We start from the raw sequence: 27,768 nt of genomic DNA on the forward strand, positions 1-27,768 counted from the left end.
CGGCCGCGCGCCCGGCTCGCCGCGTCCTGCCTGCAACCGCCTGCGCCCGCCTCGGCCATGGGCGCCCCGGGTGAGGGGGGCGGGATTCGAACGGCTGGGGGCTCCTCCCCCCCTCCCCCCCCCCGGGGCCAGGGCTCGCGGCTCTGCCCCCCCCCCCCCCGGGGCCAGGGCTCGCGGCTCTGCCCCCCCCCCCCCCGCGGCCCCCCCCCCCCCGGGGCCAGGGCTCGCGGCTCTGCCCCCCCTCCCCCCCCCCCCGGGGCCAGGGCTCGCGGCTCTGCCCCGCCCCCCCAGGCGTGACACGTGCCGTTTTGCTCCGCAGGGCTCAGCAGGGAGAAGGTCGCAGCCTTCGCCAGGAAACAGCAGCGCGACTCGCTCTTCAGACTTGCCCAGAACGTGACGACCACCAGCGGCTCCCTGCAAGTGTGTCTGGACCGGCAGGTGGTGCAGGACAGGGTGCCCGTCTTCCAGCATGCCGTGCCGGCAGAGGGCAAGCCCGTCACTAACCAGAAAAAGTCAGGTAAAGGGGATTTCCTGCACACTTCACGGAGAGGCTGGTCTTAAAACAAAACCCTTATGTATGGCGGCGGCATAAAAATATGAACCAAGTTAGATTGCAGTGGGTGTCCGGTACTTTGCTTTAAGCTGCCTTCTCATGATAAAATATCACCTGGGGGAATTCTTGCTGTTTGAGTCCATGCTCCGAAATAAACCTCATTTTTTGAGGAATAAGAGTTATTTCGGAAGAAGAGTGTTCTCCCAAAATAACTGCGTCTACACCGCATTTTGTATTTCAAAATAATGCAGTTATGCAAATGAAGCGTGGGATATTTAAATCCCGGCTTCATTTGCAATTTCGAATGTCTTCATTTGCATCCCTCTCTCAAAAGAAGGTGCAAGTGTAGACATACCCTATGAGAGAAATCTTCACCCCGTCCTTTTGATTTTTGGAGTTACGATGATATTCAAGAGCAGTTTGAAATAGCCCTTTTCAGCTTGGCTTTTAATAATTTTTGGTCCTTATCTAGCACTTTGCATCTTTAAAGCACCTTAAAAAATCCTATCAACATTCCCTAAATACTTTGTCTCTTTACAGCAAGGGGAACTGTGAGAGAATTAAAGTCACTGTCACAGTTCAGGGCAGCTGCACCTGTACTCCTCCTAGGTCAATTTGCTGACATCCATCCTAAGCTCTTGGCTCCTTAGGTGTCAACTCTTGGGCTGAGACGATCCACCATCAAACAAGAGTGCTGGCAGGAGACAGCCCTTCAAATCCACAATGGGGATTTTCTGTGCTTACAAGCTTTGTCTCAGTTCTAGCACTCCTGGGAATAGGTCAGTCTTTCCTTTCTGCAGCTTATGCCAGTGTTTCTCAAAGTGGTCCACAGACCCACTCTGAGAGAGTTGCTAACTGGATGCTCTCATTTGTTTACTTACTGGCTCTGCAGCCAATGGGAGCCACGAGGCTCCGTGGCTGAGGAGCCGGTAAATATACAAACGGGAGCGTCTAGGTTAGCAGCTTTCTCAGAGTGGGTCCGTGGACCACTGAGACACACTGGCTTAGGCCTTTGATCTTCTGGTTCCGAGAACAGGTAGTTGACACACAGTCTACCATAGATGGCAGCATGTGTTTCTGTTGGTGATGCACATCTGGACATGTCTTGGTGCACATAACAAAATTTAGTCTGTACATGGATGAAGAAAACTAGAGGGAACGTTGGTTCTCTCTCAGGGTGTAACTTTAAAAGGCCAGCTCTGTTTAACTGGAAGTGGAAATTTGCAGTCATCTCTTCCAGGAGATTCTCCAGGCAAAGCACTTGGCACTGCTTCTCCAAAAGTCCATCCTTGCCTGCCCTTCGATCATCTAGGCCCACAATAATGCAGAAACTATTCTTGTGATATAAAGGTCACATCTGTGTCAACTCAGTAAGGTTTTGGGCAGTTCAAATGACTCACCGGCAAAGCTGGGGTAGAAGTCAAAACCTGCAACTTAGTTCCTGTCTCTTTGCTTGTTTGGCCACTCAATTGTGGTATGGGTGCATGTTAATTTGGGGGGTTTATTCAAGACTGTAAAAGAGTGAGACTGAACAGCCCCTTATAAATCTAGTGTTTTAATACAACCCGTGTAAACCTTTATAGAGCTGAGCAGTGTAACTCTTGTTCTTTTGCTCTCTTACAGGGAGATGTTGGATATTCTCCTGTCTGAATGTGATGCGTCTGCCTGTCATGAAGAAGTTTAATATTGAAGAGTTTGAGTTCAGCCAAGCATATCTCTTCTTCTGGGACAAGGTACAGCAATGCTGGCCAGACTCTTAAGGGCAGTTTTATCCATTCAGCCCATACTGGCAGTTTGGTTTCCCTCTGTATGGGTATTCAGGCGTTTCTAAGCTATCATAGGGTACGCCTAGATTACATGCCTCTGCCGACAGGCATGTAAAATAGGCTACCCAACATAGTCAATTTTACATGCGTCTGTCCACAGAGGCATGTAATCTAGACATACCCATAGATACACTGAAATTGATCTTTGGAAATGCTTTACAAACATTTTTAGATGAGAGAGCACGTGTTCCTGGATTGAGAAAAACACGTTTTTTTTTTAAACTTCTGAAGAGTATCTCTTTAAAAAAAAAAAAGACCTCTAAATCCTCTCAAGGATCCTTGTAGGAGACCAGACAGGAAAAAACGCTACCGTTTTCCACTAAAGCTGTCTTAGTTCCAGCAGTGTGTCACAGGCACGAGACTGACTGACTTGTTTATTTCCAACAGTGGTTGCTTAAGAGCAGCTAGTACTAGTACCTGAGAGATTTCATCTTGCATTTTCTATCCCCCATATACTAACTTGCTTTCACACTCGTCCCTCCTCACAAACTAAAGGTTTGCAAGAGAACGGGTACTAGAAATGTGCCCACAGAACTATATCAAGAGTAGCAGAGAAGATAAGAACATGTAATAGCTTGCCAGAGCATATTGTGAAGACCAGGACTTTAACAGGGTTCAAAAAAGAACTAAATCCACGGAGGTTAGGTCCATCCAATACTTATTAGCCAGAACAGGCAAGGATGTTGACCCTTGCCTCTGTCAGAGGCTGAGAATGGGTGAGAGGGGAATCGTTCCCTGTTCTGTTCCCTCCCTCTGGGGCACCTGGCATTGGCCTCAGTTGGCAGACAGGATATTGGGCTGGATGAACCTTTGGTCTGACCCAGCCTAGCTGCTCTGATGTTCTTAGTTGTTTTCTCAGCAGTGAGATTTGCAAAGAAGTGCATACGCCCAGGAATGGAGTAACATATGGCATGCTACAAGCCAAGATTAAGTTACCCTATCTGTCGTCTTCCAGATTGAACGTTGCTACTATTTTTTAAATGCCTTTGTGGAAACGGCTCAGAAAAATGAGCCTATAGAAGAGAGGCTGATGCAGTTCCTGCTTTCCAACCCCACCAGTGATGGAGGACAATGGGACATGTTGGTTAATCTTATCGGTAAGAGAAACAGTGACTGAAAGGGCTTCCTGAAATGGTACTCTTGCCTTGAAAGATCAGGAGCAAAGTAATGAATGTTTACATCTGTATTGTACGAACATCAATTGTACAGCGCTGCACACTGTAGAAAACTTTTAATTAGTATTTCGTAAAAGGCTGCCCATGCGAAATCAATCCTAGGCGAAAGGTACTAATCAGCTGTAATGAAAAAGGCCTCTCACTGAAAGATGAACAGAACTTAGTGTCATGTTGGCTTCTGCATGCTGCAGCTTTCCTCCCTCTCTGCAGAACAGAGTTTGGGATTCATACAGCCCTGACATGCTTTTCCCAATCTCCAGAATGAAGCAATTGTCCATGTAATTTTCAGAGAATACGTGTTTTGCCATTCTTGGCTCAGTTCGTGCTTTTTCTGTATTCCTCCCTCCCTCCCTCCCTCCCTCTCTCCCTCAAAAGACTGAAGTTACTTTTTAACAAGGAAGATTTTAACTGTGTAACTGCAGTAATCTGCCCTTGATGGGGGGGAGAGATTAATCATGCCTCAGATAAACTGAACGAATATGCTTAGAGCTGCAAGAACCTTGTCTTGAGCCTACGATGAACTTTCCTTTATGCGCTTTCCTTTAGTTTTGTGGTTGTGGTGGCCGTTTAAGGTGGCCGTTTGTCCCCTTAAACACTTGACTGCCACAAGCCACACATGCAGTATTTCTCAGCGCTGGGCTAACTAACCTCTGTCATGAGCTCCTTCTTACAGCGTTGAGTAGCTAAAATCAGGGAGTAGAATTCAGTTTAACTCACTCTAACTTTATGTAGAGCATAAACACTGGCTGGAGATACCAAAGGTGGGAGCAAATGTATGTACTTTCTATGTGAACTGATAGTTTAACTCCTAATGCACAAAGCGTACCCAGAAGTTTACTACAGCCTTCCTGCGGGCATCATGCCAACAGTTAGTGGCAAAAGCCATGAGCTCTTGTGTACATGGATTAAACAAAACGCATGTGGGTATTCATTGCATCACTATCCTCCATCTCAGACTCACTTCACTTCTTGCCTAAGGGGTCTATGGGTCTGAGCAGAGGTCCACACTGGCCGTGGGATTGACAGACTTCTCTTCCTAGAGAGATAGGGTGGGGGAGGGAATCTCTTTTGTTGACCCAACTCCTGTCGGCGAGAGACAAGCTTCTGAGCCACACAACGCTTCTTTCTAGCTGGGAACAGTACTCTGAGTGTCACAGCCAAATGCCAGGAGGAAATCCATTTGGCTGTGAGGCCGGGAGAGTCTTTTCTAGTCCTAGAGAAGAGCTCTGTGTGGCTTGGAAGCTCGTCTCGCCAACAGAAGCTGGTCCAATAAGAGAGAACGTCACTTGTCTCACTAAAATCCTGGGCCTGACACAGCTATGAATGCGTGGCATGCAAGCTTCACAATTAGCAGCTAACATTTGTCAGTTTTTTTTCTTGTAGAAAAATATGGTGTTATCCCCAAGAAAAATTTCCCTGAATCTCACACCACAGAGGCCACAGGAAAGATGAATGAGATTTTGAATCATAAGGTAAAGAATCTTAAAGTCCTTAAACTCTGGCTAGGGGAGCTTCATGAGCAGCTGCCTTAAATGTTCTCTATTGGTCAGAGCATTAGAAGCTAGTCTAGCTGCTACTTTGCTTCCATACAACATTGCATCTGTAAGGATTAAAAGGTGAAGGGGAACAGAAGAGGAAGTAAATTCGTGAATAGCTGCTACTTAGAGGTTTTGGTGGTCTTGCTTTCAAACAGTAATTTGAAAATATCCTGTTCAGCACTTTTTACAATGGTCTTTAGATCTCTAACTCCAAGGGAAAAATTCTGCCTGCGTGGCTGGAAGAGGATCTTTCTACAAATGTCATGCAGCCACAGAGAGCTTGTTTTCTCCTACTGTGTTCTCAAAGATGTCAAGGCTCTAATGATGCCTGTTGCCAGGTGTGGTGGCTAAGATTTACAAGTGCAGATTTAAAAAATACAGAACTAGGGATAGGGCCAAGACCAGCTTGCAGAGCAAAATGGACGCAGAGCTATGTGAAATACTGAAGTGACTGCGACTGCCTAAACCTGCCTTCTTCCTTTGTCAGACAAGAATCTGAATCTTTGGTGGCAAAAAATGAAATGGCAGTCAAAGCTTTCCACGAAAAGCTTTGTTTTGGCAATTCATGAGACCGTGATCAAGGGACAGCTGTTCCTGGGAATCTGCACAGATGATTTGGGGAATAAAACATGAAAACTGAGTCTGAGGCTCAGTGGTGTTGCTCAGGGACTGCCATTTTCCGGGCTTCAGTTTGATTCTGGCACACCAAATACCCGGATGGGAATCCCGGACTGTGCTACCGGATCTCGGTGACTATAATTTGGGGTGTCTGGTGACTTGATTTCAGTTCTTCCCACTGCAAGCAAAATGTTACTGCTTAGTCATTCGCTCGAAGAGGATAGTTGTGTGGCAGAGTTACCAAATATGTAACTCATAGTGTGTGGTTTTTGCTTCTTCCCTACAAGCCTCAGAAATGCTGTTGTAAGATCTGGACATCACCATGCTTCATTACACTGAGGTATCGATAAGAATCGAGTTCTAGGAAAAGCCTGCCAATAGTAAGCACCAGGTTGGTGGTTAGAAAAGATGAAGACAGGATTGATGATTTGTCAATACATCCTTCAGAAAATTTAAGAGTTGATTTTAAAATGTTGTGAACGACAGAGCCAACTTTTAATGGTAGCATGAGTAGTGGCTTTTCTGTAAACAAATCATTGGTGATGAAATGCCACAGAGATTAATAAAGCAAGTCCTGACTTCCTAACGTGCAGGCTTTGCAAATAGATACTGTTTATGCTCCTGTTGCAGTGATAACATGGCCTTTTCTTTTGAAACAGATGCGGGAGTACTGTTTGCGACTAAGAAACATGGTAGCAAGCGGGTCAACTAAGGAAGAACTCGATGGAGCAAAGGACGCTATGATAGAGGAGGTAAAATACATAACCCCTGATTCTTTCTGTAGCAGAAAGGGAGCCGCTAGAGATGAAGTTTTTCTGGCCTGCTCTTCTCCTTAAAGTGCAAAACAAACCCCTTCTAGTGTACAGAAATCTGGGTTACACTGAAGGCCAAATACTGTGCAAAGTGTTACTGTGTGATTGTTTTAGCAATGTTTTCCCACATACACTCTTCTCTGCATTTAAACCCTGAGGCATGCCATGGAGCTAGGGCACTTTACACCAGCTGAGGACCCCAGTGTTGTCATACTCAATGAATACCAAAATATGTCCAGCCTGGTCTCACTAACGGGCTAGAAGAATTGGAACCGATATTCTGTAAACCTAGTGTTGTTGCAGACATTCCCCACAAGAGAGCAGAAAAGCATAAGGAAAAGAAGTTTTCTCAAGCGTTAGCACATGGAAAGCCTTTGGGTTAGTCAGCAATGAAATCTCTTTACCCATTAAGAAAATGAGTTGCTTTTTCTTAAAGGCAGGCTATCCAAGAACCACTCTAATTTTCAAGTGTGTTGTCTGGCTCTTGCCTCTCCATGGATCAAAAGTTAACGCTTTGCTTTACTGTATGGCTAGCTTAAATACAAGAGCTACTATATGCTATTTTCATCCCACCCTGTTCTCCTTAACTGTTTGAAAAATCAAACTTTTGCACTAGAAGCAGTGAACTTATTGCCCATAGTATGTCAAGATTGGTGTACATGGCCATGTCTTTCTAAATACAAATGCACGTCTGCATTCACTACTTACAGAAGTTTATGGATCTACCCCTGTGAGCCTGATGGAACGGGCCTTCTGAGTCATTTTGTACCGGCTCTGTTGGAGGAATCGCTCTTTTTCCTTCCCCTCTCCTCAGCAAACTTCTCAAAAGCTTCCTCTTAAATGTCTCCTTTCTGTGGCTTCTTTGAACTAAAGCTTCTAGGTCCTTCTCTGGTATTACGACTACTTCAGGTCGTGCACTAATCCACAGCTCCCTCTCCCCAGTTCTAAGGTTAAACTAAGGAAAGGGTTGATAGCAAAATTGGTACGGCACTGCACTCTTTGAGCATGGTATGTTAAAACAAAATCCTTTATATTCCACGAAGGGTGCCCTGGTAGGGGCCAAGTGACCTCTTACCTGGTTGATTCTACCCTTCCTTGGGCTGCAAATTACCTTTTTTCAGTTTAATATGTATTAATGTGATTTCTGACTTTAAGCAGTGAATTCTTAAACTGACTGGAAGACTTAATTGCACAATTAACCTGAAGCCTCCCAGAGTGGCTTTTGAGATAAGGCAGACATACGAGTTCTCTGCAGATTTACGTTTCTTTGCTTTGTTTAGAATCTCCAAGTTTCTAGCTTTAGAAACTGGAAGCCGAGCTCATTAACGACTTGCTAATTTCTGCCTGAATCTGGAGATTGTGGTGTCCTCTTAAATATAAATAGTCTTCCTCTGAGCTAACCCCTATTGTTGCAGTACTACTGGCTGAGTACCACTTAGGTCAGGGGTGTCCAAACTTTTTTCAAAGAGGGCCAGATTTGAAGAAGTGAACATGCGTGAGGGCTGAGTCAGAGGCGGGCGGAGAGCGCAGGGCACGGCGGCCCGCGGGCAAGGCGAACCCGCAGCCGAGCGGGGCTGCGGACGTGCCCTACAGGGCAGGCTCTAGGACCGCGGTGGCGGCGTGGTCGGAAGCGGCGCGCTGGGCGCGCCAGTTCAAAAGAGCACCAGGGAGCCAGGAGAGGGGGAGGAAGCGGGGGCTGTATTAAATCGGAACACGGGCCGCAATTGGCCCGCGGGCCGGACTTTGGACATGCCTGACTTAGGTGGATTTCCCTTTAGTAAATGTAATCGCCTGTCTTACTGCAAACCTAGAAGCAATTAACCATTTCAGAGGTGGACTGTGCTGTCTTGCATCACTTGTTGATCTGCATTTCATTGTACACCAGCATTTAAGTTTGTTGTGCCTGGCAAACAAGATTTATTCACCATTTGTCTCCATGGAGTTAATGTGCCAATTTCTAGGACTCATTTTCCTTATTGTGGGCACCAGTCCTTTATCTGAAGCTGAGCAGGTGCACAGTGCTCCTATTAATACTGGCTCTTGTGTTCCTGTAGAAACAGGGCCCTTCTCAAAGCAGCATTGGGTAGGTCACTGGGTTTGGTTTGAATTTTTTCTGGCTTCAGTGCTTTCTTTTTGTGGACTCTCCCTTATCAGCAGTGGCCTTTCTTTTCCCTGCCTAGTTTTGTTTTTAAACAAAAAGCCACCCTACTCTCGCCTTACCCTGTTAGCTGTCACTGGAGTGATATAAAGCTCTGTTTGGTTGAAAGGAGCCTCCGCTGGGTATAGGAAGAGGAAACTGTGGAGATAATGAGGGGTGGCCTAAGGTGGGTGTGGTGATAAACAATCCCAGGAGACCATTTCAAGCAACATTCCTCTTGGTGACGGGAGAGGCTTATCTCCATCACTTCCCTTCCTTTGGTTGGAATGTTTTTGCTGTCGGTTGCCTTTGGGCATTCTCCATTGACCTGTTTTGGTTTTGTAATGGGATGCAGTGAGAAACAGGACGCTCTGAGGTAACCCGGGGGTGCCCATGTGTAAATGCTCCCTTGGTGCAGACAGAATCTGAGAGAGACACAATCATTTGTAGAGGCCGGAGATTCAAATGTTGTTCTTTCAAACCTTTCTTGAAAACTTGTTTTATAAAAATAAAACAAGCGGGAATTTCTCCAGTAAAAACTTCTGTGTAAACAAGGGTTTGTGCTCAAGACCTGATTATGAATGTCTCATGGCAGGGACATTTTTATTTTTATCTTGTACATGGCCAGAGCACTGTTGCTCCTGCCACTCGAGTATTCTGTGTTTGAGCTCATAGGGGCCTTTAAAACACTAGCTGGAATGAAGCGTTTTAGATAAAATATCTTGTGAAATGAGGATAAAAACCAAAACATTCTAAGATACCTAAGTAGGTTTTCATTCCTATACGTCATCAAAGGAATGGGATTAAAAAAAGCCAAAGGCTTATTAGAAATGGGTCTGCTCCTTGCCATAGCTAGTCATTGGATGCAGCCTCTAGAAGCTAGCCATATAAGAGGGAAATGTCTGTTGGGTAGCATTTCTGGAAGCACCACGTGTCCTATGTAAAGTGGAACACTTGTAGAGTGGGATAACGAGGATTCCTCACGTGGCCTCTTTAAGAGAAGTTGATTTCAAATGGACTGTGTCCATTTAAATCTAGCCAAAGACCCTTCATCTAATAGAAATGAATAGATGTATGTCAACTATCCAGGATTAGGCATTTCAACCAAGGATGTCACACAAATCAACACATGAAGCACTTCAGGTAAGCTATACTTAACTCTAAATCTAGGCACTGTGAAATCTATTAAAACAGATAAGATTAATCAGAGTCCCAAAGAAGCAGAAATCCAAATCCTGTCCCAGAAGGAAAGTGATTAGCAGAGGTGTATCGTCAGAATGAAAATGTTCCTGTGCGTGTATGCTAGGAGAGAGGATTATGGTGTCCACGAGGCATGTTTATCCGAGCCCTTTCCTAACCAATCTTTGTATCTACTGCGGGGAGGAGAGTTCTTCTGGAAGGTGGCAGCTAGCTTGGTTTCTCTGTGTCTCACCCGAGTATCTTTATTGTGGTTTCTGACTAGCTGCTTTTAGGTTCCATTGCACCATCGAAGTACCTGGGGATCGTTTCACTACACATCCATGGGGTTCCTACAGTTAAGGTTTGGGCAGCATTTCAGCGGAACTGTAGACGTTTTTATTGTATTTCACTGCTACCACGCTCATGCAGCTTGGAATTAAATATATTCAAGCCCCACCTTGAGATCCTTAGCAAAGCTTGAGCAGGACACTGTGGTGTTTCTAGCATGGTGCGAGAGCTCTGGGTTTTGGGGCCTTTCATTTGAGGTTAAGGGGTGTTGCAGAGTGAGGGGATCTTAGTACCAGATGGGGGGCAGCCCAGGGTTATTAATAATGGTTTAAAGATGAACATTAAGAGCCTAATTCTGTAGTTGGTCCTTGTGTGAAGGTATCCATTGACTAATGACATTTCTGTGGCTGGCCCAACTGCAGAATTTTGGTGCTTAATCGATAGCCTGAGAGAGAAAGCGTGGGTGAGTTTTCATGCCCCTTTGGCTTTTGGTGCAGGTATTCAGAATAGTGAGCATCTCTTTGGGGAGCCCCCCCGAGACCTTCTCCTGGGAGTTCCGAGATAAGGAGAAGAACTACCAGAAGATCGGTCCCGTGACACCACTGCAGTTCTACCAAGAGCACATCAAGCCGCTCTTCAACATGGAAGACAAGGTTGGGGAACATAACAAATACCTGCTGTTTCTGGAGCTCCTTTGATGTCAAACCTGTAGTACTGTGTGTTGTTGCTGCAGCAGGGGAGTGTGTTCACACTACTTGTTGTGGGGGTGTGTGAGGCTATTTGTTCCCAGTTGAGTCAAAGTTGGCCTTGAATTTACTCTCCCCTTCTTTCTGCATCCTCGTCCCTTTTTGCATTTGCGTTGCATTTGCCTTGGTTTTGTGTGAATTTGGATGTGTGTTTATGGGATTAATTGTACTTTATTCATGCTTTCATGCTACTGTAAGATCTCCTGAGTGGCTTACCCACAAGTGCCTTGATAATTAAATATTAATAATTAGCATAGAATGAAGTTCCCATATGGCACTTAGATACTTGGACTAGCTTATAATGTGTCTTCCATCGCATTTGGTAAACAGCTGATGTTCCAGCGGAAGCGGTCCTCAGTTGCTTGGGAGGTCAGTTAGCTACAGCAGAAGAACTAATCTGATCAACTTGGAGTTACTAGTCTCAGAGGAGTAGCCGTGTTAGTCTGTAACTTCAAAAACGAGTGGTCCTGGGGCACCTTAGAGACTAACAAAAATATATACATATATCATGGGCTTTCGTCAGCAAAACCCACTGCTTCAGATGGGATGGTCTTGAGTTATTAGTTTCAGAGAGGTCACCATGTTAGTCTTTCAGCAAACCAATGAGGAGTCCTGTGGCACCTTGAAGACTAACCCATTTATTTGGGCATCAGCTCTCATGGGTTGGAGCCCGCTTCGTCAGATGCACAAAGTGGAAACTTCAGTTTGGCAGAGATGCGTGCTAGGACGGGAGTGTTACATTACCATGAGGAGGACCAGTGTTAACAAGGCCAGTTCAGTCAGGGTGTATGTGGCCCACTCCCAACTATTGATCAGAAGATAGAAATGTAGGAACCTTTTGCAGGTTCTTTTGCCCAAGTCTGGCAACTTTGTCTGTTGCTGAGTGTCCAGGGAGGTCGAAGTGCTCTCCTCTGGTTCTTGGTGTCTGACTTGTGTCCATTTAGTCTTGTGCCTACAGAATCTGGTCTGGCCAATGTGCCAGCAATGCCCTTCTGTCATGTACATGATGGCCTAAATCACAGGCGAAAGCACCCCTAGTGGCTGATGTGGGTTAGGTCTTACGATGGTGTCACCAGTTTGGGGAGGTTACTGATTTCTTTGAGGCTTCAATGGCTTTGTGGTTTAAGTAGTAACATCTCACTGTTGGCAGATTTGTCTAGTGAATGATCCTCGACCCCAGAACCAGTACAACAAGCTCTACACCGTAGCATATCTGGGCAACATGGTGGGAGGGAGAAAAACGCTTTACAACAACCAGCCTGTTGACCTGTTGAAGAAGATGGCTGCAGCTTCCATTAAAGATGGCGAGGTTTGTGTTTTTTCTCTCTATAACCCAACATTTTGTCTCTTGTAGCATAAGGGGCTGTCTTGGGGCGTCGCCTGGGCATAACTACTCTCTCTCCTCCTTTTTAGGCTGTGTGGTTTGGCTGCGATGTTGGAAAACACTTCCATGGCAAGCTGGGCATCCTTGATATGGAGGTGTAAGTGCAGGAAATTAAAGCACGTGTTTTCTGGGGGGCACTGTTCACCGCAGTCTGACTACAAACTGAAAGTGCTAAGGGGATAAGTGTCCAAGAACAGATTTTTTTTTCCCCGATTGTTTTTACCCAACACGAGTAAGACACGTGTGCATTTGGACCTCTCTTCCAGTTAAATCTCCCCCCCCCCCCCCTTTTTTTAGCTGTTACTGAAATGCCGATACTCTGAAAACATCACTTGGTTGCTAATTCACCGATGTGAAACTTCAATGTAATATATTCGTAGCTGAAGAGAGAGGGACTTAACTGCAGTATGTTCCTTCCGTGCTTCTTGCAAAGCAAACAGGAAGGGGACGTAGAATCTGTCTGAATGTGGGTTATTCCTCAGCCCACTCTTGGAGCTCACGCAGTTCCTTGAATTCCCTAGTTCATAGAGAATGGTATTCCAAAAAGGGTCCCTTCACATTGATTCTAATTTGAGATTTGAAAAGGAGCGAAGCATCTGTCAGAGTTCCACTGATTCCTCCTTCCCTTCTGCGTTCACCTCCGTTGCATGGCTTACTTGTAGGTTTGACCATGAGCTGGTGTTCGGTGTCTCCGTCAAGAACATGAACAAAGCAGAACGATTAATCTTTGGAGACTCGTCGATGACCCATGCCATGGTCCTCACTGCCTTCTCGGAGAAGGTAAGATTCCACAAGCACTTGTGCTGTCTGCACAGGTTCAGCGGTCACTCACAATGTGTACGTATTCAGCTGAAGGGCAGCTTATTTGCAGCATCATGCGCAAGTGTAATGTCCCATGATATCTGTCTTACTGGTGTCACTTGTTTGGAGAAACTAGAAATAATAACTTACCGATGCAGGAAGAATCCTAGACGACAAAGCAATGGTTTGTGGCTTGGAGTTTGGTTTTTTTGGTTCTCAGATGTTCTTTGTTTGAGAAGGACAAAGAAACTTGGCTTGTATTTTTGGTAACCCAGCCAGTGTGTATGGGAATTCTGATTTATCTCCCTGACCAGGGAATCAAAAGTGATAGCACACCTCCCTGTCCATAGCATGCTGCTTAATCTAGTTTACGTTTAGCCCCAAGCACTGTAGCATGTAAAGCCTGCTTGAACAGCCTGCCGGAAGCACTAACTCATAGCTGACAATTCCTCCTCAAAACTAGTAGCACATGGCTTACAGAATCATAGAACGGGCATGAACTTGGAGGCTGTCTAGTCCAGCTCCCTCTGTTCATGGCAGGACCAAGCACCATCTAGACCATCCTTGACAGATGCTTGTCTAACCTGCTCTTAAATATCTCCAGTGATGAAAATTCCAGTGGTTAACCACCCTACGATAACTAGGGCACTCTTCTAATGTCAAAACTAAACCTTCTTTGCTTCAATTTAAGCCCATTACTTTCTATCTTCTCAGGAGTTACTTTTCTTAACTTTTCTCCCTCCTCCTTATAACAACCTTTTAGATACTTGGAAGCTCTTACATTCCGCAGGGATGTCAGCATGTAGACAACTATACAATTCATTGCTAAGCCTGGACTTATCGGTTAATCCTGTTGATCTCATGCTGCTGCCTCTGATACAGAGGCAGGAGCCAGTCTGCACGGGGAGCTGGTTTAAAAACCAGCTCCTGCCTGACATCCCATGCTTCTGCTTCTGATAGAGAAGCAGCAGTATGGGGTGGCAAGAGGCTCCCCAGGAATGGGGGTGGAGTGCACTGGCTGACAGCTCTGCCCCCGGGGGCTCTTGAAGAGTCGTGCAACTGCTAAAATTTGCTACAGTTACACAACTATTCAGTTACATGCTGTCTAACAGCCCTAATGTCCTGTCTTCTTTTGCAGACTGAACAAACCCAGTTCGTTCATTCTTCCCTCCTAGGTCACGTTTTCTAGACCTTTAATTACATGTTGCCCTTCTCTGCACTTTTTTTCTAATTTGGCCAATCTTCCCTGAAATATGGCTCCCAGACCTGGACCCAGTTCTCCAGGTGAGGCTTTACTTCGCCTGTTTGACTTACAACACTCTGAACACATACCAGAGTATTGTGTGTGTGGGTGTTTGTGGTTTTTTTTTTTTTTTTTCAACAGTGCCACACTGACTCCTATTGAGCTTGTGGCCTGCTCTGACCCTTGGATCCTTTTATGCTGTGATCCTTCCAAGGCAGTCATTTCTCATTTTTGTACATGTGCAGCTGCCTGCTGTAAATGTGGACTAAGTTAATTCGAAATAATGTTGCTGTGTAGATGTACCCTCAGGTGCTGCAGGACTGTTTGTTGGTTTGAGAGAGAAGTGCTTATGTATTACTGACAACTTTGCCAGAGTCAGTACTTTGTGCAAAGACATGAAATGGGATTGTCGAGTCAGATTTTTTTTTACCCCCCGTTGGAACTTCTTCTCAGCATTTAGTAATATTCTGCATACTGGTTTTCTACAACTTATGCATGTGCACACACTCTTCAAGTGTAAAATAACTGCCCTTGTGTGACAGGATTAAAGGATATTCTGATCAGTGTGAAGTTTGGGTATATGTGTGTAGTAACCTTATTACTAATGGCACTTAATTGGAAGACAGTACCTAACTTTTAGTCTTTCATGCTCACAGAAGCCTATGTGTAACAACATAAGGAAACATAAAGGGTATGTCTACACTACCCCGCTAGTTTGAACTAGTGGGGTAATGTAGGCATACCGCACTTGCAAATGAAGCCCGGGATTTGAATTTCCTGGGCTTCATTTGCATAAACTGGGTGCCGCCATTTTTAAATCCCTGCTCGTTCGAACCCCGTGCCGCGCGGCTACACGCGGCACGAACTAGGTAGTTCCAACTAGGCTTCCTAGTCCGAACTACCGTTACTCCTCGTGGAATGAGTAACGGTAGTTCGGACTAGGAAGCCTAGTCCGAACTACCTAGTTCGTGCCGCGTGTAGCCGCGCGGCACGGGGTTCGAACGAGCAGGGATTTAAAAATGGCGGCGCCCAGTTTATGCAAATGAAGCCCGGGAAATTCAAATCCCGGGCTTCATTTGCAAGTGCGGTATGCCTACATTACCCCACTAGTTCGAACTAGGAGGGTAGTGTAGACATACCCAAAGTGACTTAGGCTGTAATCTGGTTTCTTTTCACACTGAAAACTGGTTTTGGAATGGCAGCAATTATAGAAGTACAAATTCCTTCCTGGCATTTTGTTTCCTTGGTCTGCAGCTCATGTTTTTTACCCTCTTTACAATTTTGATATGCAAAAGTTAATCTCTGCTACACAATCTGGAATGAATTGGCTCTGTTATAGTGTTATGAATTTTGACAAATGTAAGGAAGATCTGCTCAACTGAAAACACATTCCCAATGCAAACTATATATACTTTGCTGTTGTTAAGACAGAGATAATGGATGTTTCTAGAGCCAAGAGGTAACGTAAAGGAAGTGGTGCCTCTTCAACAGTAGAAGATGTCCAGTATTTAAAGGCGTTTTTCTTACTAAAATAATAGCTAGGGTTGTATTTGTGTGTTTGAACTTGTTGTTTATATAAACCTTGACTTTAATCTAAAGGAGCTTTCAAAGGTAGCCGTAAATCCATCACAGCATTAGGGTTTTTTACTGGTTTTGTAAAATGGCTCTGATTGCTTTGGGATTTTCTTGTTTGTTTTGTTTTTCCCTTCAATGTTACAATGTAATTTATTTCCAAAAGAGGCACATTTAATCTATGCCCATGTTTCTAAGCCATACTTGTTCAATTTACATGTCAGAGGGCGCGTGCGTGTTCTCAGCTTAACACTTTTGGGACATCTCTCTTGAGCAAATTATCGTGTAGGTTCTTGTTTGCTTAAAGTAAGTGTGTGTTTGTGTTTGTGTTTGTGTTTGTGTTTGTGTTTTTTGTTTTTTTTTTCCCTCCCAACCTCATCCAAAAACTTAACTTCAGTGTAGAACGTCCTACTGTGGATACAGGAAATAGAGGGAAAGGGCAGGTTTTTCCAGAGACCAGAATTAACCTTTCATTATCATGAACATCACAGAAGGCAGAATAGTAGAAGAAATGTATTCCTAGTTCATGAGAGCTGCTCTTTGGAAGCTTAAGGATTTTCTTATTTAGTAAACGGATGGGAGTTGTCTTCTGAGTACTTTTGTGCACTTGAGGATAATGTGAAAACACACCAGAATTTTTCCGAATGTGGACTATGTGAAAGTGCTAATGAAGATCAAGTATCAGAGGGGTAGCCGTGTTAGTCTGAATCTGCAAAAGCGACGAAGAGTCCTGTGGCACCTTATAGACTAACTGAAGTGTAGGAGCATCTGATGAAGTGGGTCTTTGCCCACGAAAGCTTATGCTCCTACACTTCAGTTAGTCTATAAGGTGCCACAGGACTCTTCGTCGCTTTTGCTAATGAAGATGTTAGGCTAAAACAGAACACGGTTTTGTCTACACTCGAGCACAGCTCTTTGTCACTGAACCAGTTTAGGCACAAACAGTCGAGGGTATCCACATTTGATGCATGTTTTCATGTTTGCCCCTTGTTCTCTCAAGCAATATCCTAAACTGTTTCAGTTGCAAGGACTCCTAGTTACCTCTCGCCTCGTTCCAGAGTGCACTGCTTCTGAGCAGAACCAGGGCAATTTCATGAGGCCACTAGTGCATGGTGGGGCACTAGGAGGGTCTAGCAGCACTGTTTCAGCTAGTCAGAGCCAGTGTGGACTCAATCGGATTCAGTTTGAATTAAGCTGTAACTGACCATTAAACTTGTTGAAAGCCAGCGTGGAATCAGACTGAGACCATTCAGCAAGACGGCCTAGTGACCCACAGCTGTGGGTGGGGGGGAGGGGAAAACGACTGTTTTGGTTTTTTTAAATCAGGCAGTGGTGCCCCATGATGGCTGGGAAAGTCTAGCTCAGGGAGGCTAAGAAAAACAGGATGAAATAGCTAATAGGCCCCCATCTGGAATAGAACCTCTCCAGGGAGACCACAGCTGGATAATATGCTGTCTGAGGGGGAACCCTCCATTGACAAACTGAAAGTGTTCCCACCCTGATCACCTCACCTTTAAGACCAATGAGCAGCCCCCATAGTATCCAGGTGTTACAGCAGTACTGCCTTGGCTCGCCCATCATCAGGAACAGTGCAAGCAGAGACCTTCCAGGCTGTGAGTGCAAACAGGAAAAGTACTTCACCAAAATAACTTCCTCTCCTATTGACAGACAGTTCTCTTGGCGGGAAGGTGAAGTGTCTGGGGGCTTAAAGGAGGGCGCGAGCATTAATGTCGCATAAGCTGGATGTTTTGTCTTCCCTAAGAAATAAAACGGCTTGAGCTCATTCACTGAAAGAGCAAAGTTGTTTGTCTTGAGTCGTCATTTGGGCTAATTTTAAAATTGAGGAAGACCGCTTAGTATTGCGCCTTGAGTGGATGAAACTACATATTTATTTACGGCTGATTTTTTTTTAAAAATGCCTCTTCAGGCATATCTGTTCCTCGCTAGCTAAAACCATTACACACCCTCCGACAGGACAGGGTGGTGCCTCTGGGTGCTTGAGTATCTTTCGTGGGACATGTAGATGGATATGCCAGGTGCAGGTTAGCCAAGAAAAGAGGCTTACCGTTTCAAATCAGATTAGCAAGAATTGATCACCGGGAAGGGAGAAACAGAACTATTTCTAGAAACTTTAGTGAGACTTTGGAGAGCTAACAGGTGAGAAAATTTAGGATACTTGAGTCCAGCTCAGTGAAGCGGGGAAAAGACTTAATAGAAACATTCTCGGAGAGGCTTTGTGTTTCAAGCCAGGCTATGGACTTTAAGTCCCATACAACATAACAGAAGGTAGTTCCTTGTTCTATACAAGAATGCTTGTAATGCAGCTGTGCAAAGTACTTGGAGCTTTTGTAAAAGGATTGACCAGTGTCTTGCAAAACACAATGCGGATGTGTTGCAATAAAGAAATAATTGCCTCAACTGACCAAATTTCCTGTAAGAGGGAGACCGTGTCTTACAGCAGTCAGTGCTTTTGCTTCTTAAATCACCACCAACGCAACCACAACACTTTATTTTTCTGAGAGTCCCCCTAGCACGTCACTCAGCACATGGTCAGGCGGTGCTGCTGGCCATGATTTCAGAAGTAGAAGCACAGAGTGTCAGACTTGCAGGGATTTCTCCACTGAATACACATTTCACTTTGTTTCTTGCAGGATGGACAAGAAGGATCATTTGAGAAATGGAGGGTGGAGAACTCCTGGGGTGAAGATGGCGGCGTTAAAGGTAACATTGGAGCAGTCACATGAATACACTGCTGAGCTCCGTTTATGGAAGTGAGGAAGTAGAAGCGGGGAAAGGCCTTGTGTAGGGGACACTTCTGCATAGATGTCATTTGGTGCCCGCTTGTTGCTTCTAATCTTTTGCTGCGAATGAGATCGTATGCCGGGGTGGCCAACCCATTAAACAAAGAGCCGAAACAGCGGCGGAAAAAATGCAAAGAGCTGCACCAGAATTGTGGAGGGGGAGGGGAGAAGAGCTCCCCCACCCCCCAAAAAAGGATGCTGCCTATGGGTTAGGCTTTTTGGCCACATCAGGCTCCCGTTGGCCGACTCCATTTTGCCGTGCCAGACGTCTCCCCTGCACCCGGTGAGCACAGGGAGCCGGGGGCTGTCTGTGGGGGCACATGGGGTAGCTTTGCGAGCGGCATTTTCAGGGGTGAAGAGCCGCAGGCTGGCCACCCCTGTTCTATGCCTTGTATTGTAGAAGAGAAGTAGCAATCTTACTGTGGTCGTTTTTCTCTTCCAAACTCCTGTCCCACAGGGTTAACTGCAGGGTCACATAGTCTGCCTCAGCCTCCAGTGGTCTAGAAGCTTAGAGCAGTGGTTTTCGTCTTGTGGTCTATGGTCCCCTGGGGCTCAGAGGAATGTCTCAGCTTTTCAAAGGGGGCTGCTCCTCCACTTGATGCGTATTTGGAGGTTTCAAATTTGGATATTTGAAAACCACTGACTTGAAAGCAGAATTCTGAACTTGGATCCTGGCCTGGTAGCATCATGTGCTGCCTGTTCAGCTAAATATTGCCTTGTGGGGTGGCAGGCGTGTCCATGTTTCCAGTAAGAGGGATTTAGGTGGTTGCCGTCCCAGTGTACTAGATTATGGAATCAGTTGAACTAGGGCAGAGGAATACACTCGGACCGCTTGTGACTGTTATAAGCAGCCACCAGGAGCAGTAAAGCTGGAGACTGGGAAGACTCCAACTGGATTCTTTGTGACCAGTCTTCAAGAGCCTGCTGACCAGAGCCTGTGCGATGGAATGAGAATGCAGACTGCAGTACATACTACATCAGCTGGTCTTGGGATTATGCTAGATCCAGGGGCCTAGCTTCTCTCCCTGACTTTGCTGTGGGTTTCCTGTGAGACTGGGCTGGTCACTTAATTTCTGAGCCTCCCTTTTCCCGTCAGCGGACCATAGATCAGAGATGCTGCGAGGCTTCATTTAATTAAGGTTCACAGAGTCCTTGGAGTCGCCAGCTGTGAGAATAAAGACAAATGCAAACTGCATTATCGGGGGGATGCCTTGGCCTTGTCTTGTAATGATTTTAGCCATTTAATAGGGCACATCTTTTAATCTCCACATGAAAACATAACGAATGGTTCTTGGCTGACTTCTGCCACCAAACTCAATGGCCCTCATTTTGTCTAAGCCAATTGAAGTGCTAGTAATATTTCGCTTACTCAGATTGCTGGCGTCTTCCCCTCTAGCTTGACTGACTTCTTGTTATTGTTGGGTTCCATAAATACTCCTCGGAATGACTATGATGAATTTGAGGCACCATTAAAACTCAGTTTGGTGCCCTGCAGAGCAAATTGTTTTGTTGGTGATTTCCTGTATACCGTTGTTTCACTTTGTAGTGATGCCAAACTACGGCTGAGTGTATTGACATGCTGTGGCGAGGGCAGGGCCTCTCAAACATCTGTGACTTGCCAAGAGGAATTTCAGGAAATGTCATCATTGCCTATCCGTTTACTTACGCTTGTTGATGTTAGTGAAGCATGAAAACCAACACAATACACATGAGAGATTCAAGTTATTTAAAACGGGGGTGGGGAACCTCAGGCCTGGGGGCCGGTTGTGGCCCTTGGCTTGGCTGGATCCGGCCCCCGAGTCTCAGCATTGGAGAGTCTGTGCTGGCCCTCCAGACTCCGAGCCACCCACCTGCAGGGCTGGAGCGCACGCAATATACTAGCCTGGGCCCCCTAGGCTCTGGTGTGTGAGGGGGGGTGTGAGGAGTGACTTTTCCCCTCAGTCAGGGGCTTCTCACTTGTGTGCGGCCCCCGACTGATCTTGCTGTCGGTGAGTAGCCCCCAAAAAGGTTCCCTGCCCCTGATTTAACACATGGCTCGTTGAGCTCATGTCTAAGTAAATCTAGTTTAAAGCTGTGATGGCACTGGAATCTGTTTTTTTTTTAATGTTTGTGAAAATGATGCTAAAGTCTTCAAAGGTTGTGTCTAAAAATTGGCTAAATAGATGACTGCTTTGTAATAACCTGCTTATACCTTTATAGACGAAAGATCGCCCAGTCTGACGTACTGGATAGCCCAGGCCTTTAAATGTCACCTGTAGACAGCCCTGTATTTGAACCCAGTAACTTGTGTTCTCCAGCATCTCTTATAGCATACCCAGTCTATAGCATATCCTGCTTGAAACATCAAGAGACAGGATCCACCTCTCCCCTGGGAAGTTTGGGCCTATTGCCCTCCGGTCCTTCACTCGCTGCTACCTTCGCTCACGGAGCAGGAGCCGCAAGCATTGGACTTGGGAAATCAAAATGTTCACTTGGGAAGTCTTCCCCTCTTCCTCCTCAGTGCCATGTGGACACGCTGGTGGTGGTTTGCAAGTGCTGGTTACCAAAGGGTTCTCTGTGCAGTGTGAGGGACACTGGTCATGAAATTGCTTGTGTGTTCTGGGCAGCATGCTGGGTTTTGTTGAAAGTGGGTTCCTTGGGAATACATGAGAGCAGGCCCTGGTCTCTTATGAAGCGCTTTCTGTACGCCGGGCTGTAAAGCGTCCACGCACCATTTGCATGTTTGGCCGGTGCTACCTATGTATGTTGGGGGGGAGGGGGAGATGACATGGGCCCCTTGGATGGAGTCCACATGCTTCCTAAGGCACCGATTTCATGAGCTGCTCCAGAATTTTTGTCTCTTTTCCATTAGTTATGCTTGTATCTTTTTTAACAAGGTTTGCTTCTGGCTGGGCAAAAGGTTTGATAGCCAAAGACGGGCCACGGTGCGGGACTTGTTCTCAAATCCTTCCATGTGGACATGGACCTGATCTAGATACGTTGGTCACGTGCCCATCTAGTCTGAAATGCAGGCTGCACCTCCCAGGCTCAACCCCCTTGGGACCTGCCCCTCTGCTGCTGCCAGTTGTGACTGAGGCTGCTCTACCTGGCATTGACCAAGCAGCGGGAGGGTGCTCAGGAAGAAGCCGGGTGGCCCCGGAGTCCTGTGGGAACGCACTTAGTCCCCCACCCCCTAAGTTTTAGTGCCCTCAATGAGCTATTTGCAGTGCCTGGCTTTTTCCCACCAGTGCTCCAGCCTGGGAGCGACCACGGCTGTTTCCAGATGACAGAAGTCCAGACTCTAGATGTCAAGGATGTTAAAATGCATTTGTCACTGCTGAAAATGTTGCTGGTTACATGCGGGGCGGCAGTTGGTGGGTGGGGAGCCGGTGCTTAAGCTGGCTCCCCTTGCGTACCGGGAGCCTGCGGGTACCCACATACACGGGTACACTTTCACATCCGTAATGGAGGCCCAACCCGTATGAGAGTAGCATTTCTGTCTCCTGCAGACTTGTGTTTGGAAGGAAGAGTGTCTCTGCTGTTGTGCGGTTCTCTTGTTGCAATATGTGCAGTTCCTTCCTTGGAAAACAAGCAAATATTTTTGTTGTGTAACAGCTGAAATTCCAGAGATTATGCAAAGGAAACATTTTAACGAGCCAGTAGATAAGCTAGAAATGGCTGTGCAAGTCCAAATTAGGCAGCGGTCACTTCCAAGAAGCCTCAGCACAGAGTGAAAAATCCGTTATCCCTTTTTAAATGAGAAGGAAGGGAGAATGCAGTCTAATTAATTGGCATGCTTCACAGTGAGACTTTCTGGTTGGGCTTCATGCTAATTATCTAGCCTGCTTTACCAGCATTATCCCCTCTGGGGGGGGGGGGGCTCTCGCCAAGCTGTAGCTGATGTTGTTCAAATAACAGTGCTTCTACAGAAACACAAGCTGCACTCGGCTTTTCTCTACAGCATTTGGTGCACATGTTATTTATCTTGTCAGGTGAAACTTCCTCCCTTTGGAATTGAGAGACTGGCATTCGGCCTGGTTCAGTCACTGCTATAAGCAGATACTGAGCAAAGTATCCCAACGCTGCCAGTGGCCGTTTGCCTTAATTTGCAAAATTCTTCCTGTTCCAGCTCTGTCTATATAAAGCTGTGCTGAAAATCAGATCTGTGAGTTCCCCAGTGCTGGTAGCCCATTCTACAGATGGGGACTAGAGGCACTGGTAGACTAAGGGACTTACCCACTGTCACACAGGAAGTCTGGCAGAATGAGGACTTTAGACAAGGACTGCGGAGAGCCAGGCTAGTGCCTGAACCGCTGGACCAGACTTCCTTGTCTGGCTCTTCCTAATGAAATGCTCCCGCCATTAGGCTTTTCTAGGGAGAAGAAAGGAGAAACACAGTGCAGCTTTGTACTAGCAGAGTACCGGAGAATTAAATCTTATACAGGACTTTTTGGGCAGTCACTTAGTAGGCCCTGCTGAGCCTCTTGTCAGAACAGGCAGCGGCGATGCCAGAGTCTCTGTTCTCTCTAACAGACGTGGCTGGAGTCAAAACACTAGACCGGAGGTCTCCGACCTTTTTAAGCACAAGATCACTTTTTGAATGTCAGTCCAGGATCTACCTGAAACCCAAATACCCCTGCCCCGCCCTCCTCACTCTGAAGATGGGGTACAGGGGAGGGGAACAGAATGACACCAGCACCCCCCTGCCTCTGTCTCCCCCACCCTGCACAACAAGGAGGAGGCTCTCAGGCGCAGCAGGGCTGTGTGGGGAGGGGCAGCTGAAGTGCTGGTACTTGACAACCTCCCAGCCAGACCAGTCAGGATCACCTGTCAGAGGCTCTAAGATCTGCCAGTAGATCCTGATCTACCGGTTGGTGTCCACTGCACTAGACCGGGCCTAGCTGGGGCTGCACTGCTGCCTTCTGCCCCGAAATACAATCACAACTCACTGCCCTCTGTTTATCCCTTGTAGTTGGCATGCAGAGCCAGGGGTGTGCTTTGGACATCCGTGGGCGGCTCTACTGTACTCTGGAGGCGAGGGAATCATTCCCATGACAGATGATGGCTTTCCCTGTGACTCTGGCTACACTCCTTCTTAAGGGACAGTGACCAGCCCTGTTCGATCGAGCTAAGGTTTGACTTGTTCAGGCGCTGGGACCCCACTCAGTCCACTCCCGCTCCGACATGTGGAACGTCGACAGACATGGAGGCGGGGAATTCATTATCCTGCAGGTGCAATTACTAGTTGACTGTCAGGGGAGAGAGGTTTTTTTGTGCCCCAAGAACTCATATCCTGGAGAAAGAACAAGGCAGCGTCTCTTGGCAGTATATCCAAACCAGCTTCTAGCTCGCATTACAATTGATAGGCTTTTTAATTTATGGGCATTCAATCTGATCTCTTGCTGTAGAAACAAGATGGTGTAGATAGATGCACTTATTGTCCATATTCTTTGGGCATTTTCTTGTTTCATTTGATTGTGCTGATATTGCTACAGGGACACGAACTTCATTACACAAAGCTTCCTCATCTGCTTTCTATCAAATATAGCCTCCCTCTCCCTGACAGCGTGTGGTCTCAATTCGTGCTGAATTCCCTGGAACAGGTGTACCTTAAGTGATAGGCTTGTCTCAGATTGAAAGGACTTTGAATTCCCTAGTATGTTGAAAGCCAAGATGTTTTCTATGTTGGATTTTCTTCAAGATTCCTGGCTAGAGCCTTGTAGAGAGGGAAGGGTATAAACATGAGGTACAGTTTATCCTGAACTTAGTTTCAACCAGAGGGTGTCTCAGTGGCTTTGTTTTTGAGGGGAGAAATTAGCACCTAACATGGACCAGCTCTCCGTCTCCTGAACTCTGGAGAAGGAAGCCCCAGACAACTGGGGAGGTTAATAAGCAAAGAGAACAGTCTCAAGTTCAGCCTGCGCAACCAGGGATGTATTTAATGTATTGCAGGCCAGCTATGTTTCAGAACTAGCGCTCTTAACCTGTTTCAGCAAAAACAACAAGGATTCTGCTGCGTATACGGTGCCACCGGACTCCTTGTTAGTTCATCTACATATGAATATTCGTGATGCCCATTACAACAGCAGCATGGGACTGACTGGTGAAAAGGAGCCACCCCTCTTCAGAGAGCCTGCCATTGCTAGAAGAGTAACCTGTGCTCCAGGACTCTGCTGCTTGTGGCCCAGATGAGAAATCCCTTTGCTCTGACTCTTGAGACTCTCTGTACTGAGTAAAAGGGGCCTGTATTTTCAAAGCTGTTCTCAGAATTTCCTGTCCAAGATTCTTGTCCCGGTTTCTTCCTACTTAGGTTTGTTACTGCCAAGTGTCCGTCATAGCTAAAAATCAATTGAATTTGGAACAGAAAATGGAAGTCTCCAGGGCTTTGCCACAAGTTGCTGTGGAAATATTGCAGCACCTTAAAGTTTTTCCAGTTACAGACTATTTGTGGTTTAAGTTTTTCCATATCAGTAATGTCCTTTGGTAGTAACCTCCTTTTATCTTTTATCCCCAGGTTACCTGATCATGACGGATGACTGGTTTTCTGAGTATGTGTACGAGGTGGTGGTGGATAAGAAGCACGTGCCAGAAGACGTCTTAGCAGTGATGCAGCAGGAACCTATTGTCTTACCAGCATGGGACCCCATGGGCTCACTAGCAAAGTGAACTGCAGAGCATTTGCCTCCCAGTGCACAACCAGAAGTAGATGTAAAATAGAAACCCAGAAACCAGAAGCCATAGCCAAATGATGTGACCAAGCGCAGACCTTGGGCTGTAGTCTTTAAATGTATGCTAAGGATCTTTTCAGGAAACCGCTTTACTGAATGGCCGAGTGAAAAAGGGTGTCAGACTACTCTGCACCTGCACAGAAAATTTGCCCACCTCATCATGCTACTGTATAAGTGCTTTCAATGACAGTTGGATTTTATCTCTTTAATAGTGAACATAACCCTGTGAAACAACTGTTTTGGTTGGTGCATTCCATAGGAGATGACTGTAGATGGCCATGTTATAGGATAACGAGCTTAGTGATATTGATTAGAAAAGAACAGCAAAATGTTTATAATTAGCCATTCCTGTTTTTACTTGTACTATAAAAGTATCCCAATTCAGTATTGGCTTAACTGTGTTTCGAGAGAGCTGTTTACATTTACCAGGAGTTGGTCTCAAGGAGGTAGGTGCGTAAACTTGGTTCAGCTTAAGAGTAACTTTTCCAAAATTTATCCTGTTCCAAGATGTACTTCATCTGATTGCTTTCTGCTCTGCCCTGTGAGCGTATGACCAACTGATTCTGGTGGGTAAAACTTAAAAAAAAATAATTAATTTTACACTGATTCTAGTGGGTGTTAATCTGTACCCGCAAGAATGATTTTCAATAAGAATAGAACAACCACAAACCTGTTCAGAGAGAATATGGTGCTGGTTTTTAATTATTGCCTTTTAGTTGGACGTCTTCAACTCAATGGTGCTATGAAGCTTTTAATTAAAACCCTTTCTGGAGTTTTAGGTACAGCTGTTTCCTTTTTTGTCAAATTGCCCATATGTATCTTCACCGAATCGGAAAAATGTTCATGTCCCACAATCAGCTCTTGGGGAGCCGGAGCACTAGCAGGTCGCCAAGCCACGTTACTTGATCTTCCCAGTAGTTGTCACCAGTTCTCCCCCAGTGTATACAGATGAAGACATTCACGCTACAGGAGCTCAAATACCAAGGGGATGAGCACAGTGTAAATTCTTAGATCCAAATCAAGCCAAGCTGTTAAACTGCCTAATGTGACCCCCTGTGACAGTGCTTTGTGCTGTTCTGGGCTGAGACTTCACTCATTGGGGAAGGGAGAAAGCCAGGGGAAGGGCAAAGGGAAGAAAATACTGATTGAAAAACTAACCTACTATAGGTAAAACAGTGCTAGCCTGAAGCACAAGCAAGGACTGGGAGTGTTGGGGTTCCCAATTCAGCTTCTATTCCTGACGTACTGTCATGGAGTATCTTTTTCATCTCCAGGAAGGACCATTAAAAATTCATGGTGTAAACAGCAAAAGTCTTGGTTGCAAACACACTTGCTTTCAGCCTTTCCTTCTGATAGTCACCAACAGAAATCTGAGGCTCCATAAAGGATCCCAGTGCATTTATTCCTAGATTTCAAGCATATGCTGCTTGGCTTTCCTCCAGGATTACCATTGGAAAAATGGATTAGACTCTTCCATTTTGAGAAGGAAGGTCTGTGGAAGCATGCCCTGAGCAGCTGCCATAGGAAGGGTCTCGAGGGGTTTGCTTCTGGTTTATGAAACTTGCTCCTAGGTGCTCATCCAAATCCCGCCCACGTAAAGCACCAACGTGCACCGAAGAACTACCTTCCCTGAGGCAATCTTCTTGGGGCTGAACATGGTGGTTCTTACGTAGGCATAAGGGTCGTGCCTCTGGACGTCTCGGGGTCATTTAAAGGTTTTTGTTCATGATGTGCTAGTTTGTCTATTGCTCCATGGGGTTTACCACTTGAGTAGAGCCACCAAAGGGCGTTAATGTCTCCTGACACAGTGAATAGTTTTATTTTGCCCATGCCAGCTCTTACAACTGAGTCTGACAAAAAGTGTCTCAGGCCCATTTTTGTTTAATTTGGAATATTTAAAACTATTGTCCAGTTCATGTTCATCTCGGCTGTTCTTGCCAGGATGTTTCCCAATACAGTTTATACAATAGCTTGGTCTTCCCACCCCCTTTCTAAAAGCACAGAACATTCTGAGGGTTGTGTAAAATGAAGCCACTATGACAGAATCATAGAACTGGAAGAGACCTTGAGAGGTTGATGAGTCCAGTCCCCTGCCCTCATGGCAGGACCCAGCTCCATCTAGACCCTCCCTGATAGATGTCTGTCTAATCTGTTCTTAAATATCTCCAGGGATGGAGATTCTGCAACCTCCCTAAGGAATTTATTCCAATGTTTAACCACCCTGACAGGATGTTTTTCCCAATGTCCACCCTAAGCCTCCCTTGATGCAATTTAAGCCCATTGCTTCTTGTCCTGTCCTCAGAGGCCAAGGAGAACAAGTTTTCTCCCTCCTCCTTGTGACACCCTTTTAGATACCTGAAGACCGCTATCATGTCCCCCCTCAGTCAT

The 27,768-nt window shown here is 45.9% G+C and overlaps 1 protein-coding gene across 1 annotated transcript; it reads left to right on the plus strand.

Moving 5' to 3' along the window:
• On the plus strand, window positions 1–26,162 carry BLMH (bleomycin hydrolase). The gene is made up of 12 exons (XM_075904619.2): window positions 1–70; window positions 320–517; window positions 2,177–2,286; window positions 3,335–3,476; window positions 4,938–5,026; window positions 6,370–6,462; window positions 10,624–10,779; window positions 12,023–12,181; window positions 12,286–12,353; window positions 12,919–13,036; window positions 18,524–18,593; window positions 25,167–26,162. Exons 1-12 carry the CDS (start codon window positions 58–60, stop codon window positions 25,316–25,318), a joined length of 1,368 nt encoding a protein of 455 aa, XP_075760734.2. The 5' UTR covers window positions 1–57; the 3' UTR covers window positions 25,319–26,162.
• The last annotated feature ends 1,606 nt before the right edge of the window (window positions 26,163–27,768 follow it).

This window comes from Pelodiscus sinensis, chromosome 21 (genome assembly GCF_052426305.1).
Source record: "Pelodiscus sinensis isolate ZL-2025 chromosome 21, ASM5242630v1, whole genome shotgun sequence".
NCBI classification, from domain to species: Eukaryota; Metazoa; Chordata; order Testudines; family Trionychidae; genus Pelodiscus; species Pelodiscus sinensis.

What these genes read in the sequence shown, in the direction of transcription:
- BLMH (XM_075904619.2), top strand. An exon ending in ATCTCTTCTTCTGGGACAAG is followed by an intron (nt 2,287 to 3,334) that starts GTACAGCAATGC and finishes GTCGTCTTCCAG; the next exon opens with ATTGAACGTTGCTACTATTT. An exon ending in AGGACGCTATGATAGAGGAG is followed by an intron (nt 6,463 to 10,623) that starts GTAAAATACATA and finishes CTTTTGGTGCAG; the next exon opens with GTATTCAGAATAGTGAGCAT.